This window comes from Hippocampus comes, unplaced genomic scaffold (genome assembly GCF_001891065.2).
Source record: "Hippocampus comes isolate QL1 unplaced genomic scaffold, H_comes_QL1_v1.1 scaffold499, whole genome shotgun sequence".
Classification (NCBI taxonomy): domain Eukaryota; kingdom Metazoa; phylum Chordata; class Actinopteri; order Syngnathiformes; family Syngnathidae; genus Hippocampus; species Hippocampus comes.
The window spans coordinates 49,987-52,282 of NW_017805450.1; the positions used below are offsets into that span (position 1 = coordinate 49,987).

General features: G+C 40.5%; 1 protein-coding gene and 1 long non-coding RNA gene across 2 annotated transcripts in view; one reads left to right on the forward strand and one right to left on the reverse strand.

The window, feature by feature from the left end:
- Nucleotides 1-2,296, forward strand: part of tmc3 (transmembrane channel like 3) — a 49,847-nt gene that overhangs the window by 26,849 nt on the left and 20,702 nt on the right. The window contains exons 9-12 of the mRNA XM_019874043.1: nucleotides 40-83; nucleotides 306-453; nucleotides 1,038-1,147; nucleotides 1,222-1,300. Of these exons, the coding sequence (XP_019729602.1) occupies nucleotides 40-83; nucleotides 306-453; nucleotides 1,038-1,147; nucleotides 1,222-1,300 (381 nt within the window). The remainder of the gene's footprint in view (nucleotides 1-39; nucleotides 84-305; nucleotides 454-1,037; nucleotides 1,148-1,221; nucleotides 1,301-2,296) is intronic.
- Nucleotides 1-2,296, reverse strand: part of LOC109518299 (uncharacterized) — a 9,438-nt gene that overhangs the window by 133 nt on the left and 7,009 nt on the right. The window contains exon 2 of the long non-coding RNA XR_002168708.1: nucleotides 1,253-1,255. This is a non-coding gene — a long non-coding RNA (uncharacterized LOC109518299). The remainder of the gene's footprint in view (nucleotides 1-1,252; nucleotides 1,256-2,296) is intronic.

Consider the following 2,296-nt stretch of genomic DNA (forward strand, 5'->3'; position numbering starts at 1 on the left):
TATATACTTAAAGGTTCACGGTTAGTGCTTTCTTTACAGGAAGCCATTGTTGAAGAACAGGAAAAGAAGAAAGACACCAGTCTGTATGTATTCTGGTTTTGTCAGCAAAAAAAGATGTTCAATCTGTATTATTAAGATACATTTGATGCAACATTCAATACAACAAGATATTAAACAACAGTAATTACAGTATATGCATATCATTTGACCTCCTGAGTCATTATTTAGAATTGTGTCTCCCTCGGTACCAAAATGATGACCTCTAAAAACTTACAACAACCATGGATTTCTGTGTATTTCTCCAGGGCTGTTTTGATCAGTCTGCGTTTGTTAGCCAATATCCTGGTGCTGATGTCTCTCGCTGGCAGCATCTACATCATCTACTTTGTGGTGGACCGTTCTCAGAAATTGGAGCAGGAGAAACCGGAGCTGACGCTGTGGGAAAAGAATGAGGTACTGAAAAGAAAAGCTGAGCCGGCATCGTCATCATTCGATTAGTTTATCCAACATACAATGCAGTTTCAAGGAATCAGTCAAAGCTGAGACCTGCCACTGATCCGGCGGATGAGGCAATTGACAATGAGGCCTCGCTGATTATGATTTGATACAATTTCCACATGAGTCAAGAGCAACTCGGACCTGTTGTCACTGTTCTCTGAAAGCACAAATATCATTTGTGATTGTTAAAAAAATGAAAACGTGTGTAGAAAACCTCTGTTAATTTCTAATGATATATTCCAGACTCACCCGCAATAGAGTAACTATATCATTTTTCTTTCTTTTTTTCAACATTATACCCCTCCCACATGTTTAGACATTTAAACTGTTGAAAGCACATTTTATAGAGCATTCCTTAATGCCTGTCCTCACTATCTTGCTTGTCACTCCCCAATGAAGTTTACACACAGTACAGTAAATCGTTGCACATCTTTACGATGGGCCCCGTGCCAAATTGATGTAGTCCCACCACTGTTGGTTGACACAGCTGCCTATTCCTGGAAAACTATGTCTAACATGTCTCCTCTCCCTTGATTGAGGTGAGTGTCGTCGTTTCTCTCATCACTATGATCGCTCCATCTGCCTTTGAACTGGTAGCTCAGTTAGAGATGTATCATCCAAGAACATCACTGCGTTTCCAGCTGGCCAGGTATTTCAACTGCAGCAACTACATATACATGATTCGTCTCTTGCCTTGCATTGACGAGATGATTCTGTTTACAGAGTGCTTGTTTTATATCTGGGAAATCTCTACAGTCTTATTATTGCCCTCCTCGATAAGGTCAACAGTATGAGCTCGACAGTAAGTTTCAAAACCATCTTAAATATTTATATTAATTTTTTAAACACCCAGGAGCTTATTGGGATCATTTTGTTATTCTATTCTTAGACTGGTATAAAAATCATCAGCTACATTTATTATTTAAGTATCAAATTAATAGAAGGGCTCCTGACTGCAAACTTGCATCACTTGACGTGGAAGAAAAGCAGCTCAGAACTCCACTCGGATGATTAAAGTCCGACACTATCCTATCTCCCTATTTTATCTCACTCAGATACTTGGAGGAAACCAAGTGCACTTGCTTCAATCGGTTAAAATTTCTTTTCCATCATTACATAAAGAATGTAATCATAGGTGAACGAGGGAATCTAGATTGATGGGCATATTTTGCCTCACCTTTTGACGCAACATAATTAGAGAAGCTTTTAACTGGGCATCCTAGGGCACTGAGAAAATGACTGACAATGGCATCGCTTGAGACTTGCTGTCTGAAAACACAATGTGAGACTATGCTCAACACAGAGATGAAAGTCCTCCGGATTTTCCCGGAATTCCGGGTTTTTCACATTTTTATGAAAATCTCTCTGGAGAATTGAGGAAAATTTGCCTAAAATTAATCCGGATATTAGTTGACAACATTGAACGAAGACGCGTTTGAGTTTGTTGTTTTGCTTTCACGAGCGTAGCCATGTTGAGACACTGACACTAGTAACAGTAGAGATTTTCGTCTCTTCATCAACACATTTGCTAAACCCCAGCGGAACGAATAAAAGACACCGTGGACAAGACAGTTGTCGTAAAAAATATATTTGGACAAAAAGGGAAACACGCAGATTGGCAGAAAAACGTATCCGTCCGACTTTGAGTGTCGTCTCGGCTAGCTTAGCTTAGCTGTTGTTGTGTGTGATGTCGGGTGTGTGACGTCGTTGCGTCGGCGCTTATTGGTTGAAATCAAAAGACGCGCTTGCGTACATGTTCGCGCTGACGCACGCACAGTAGAGAGCAGCGGACGAGCTC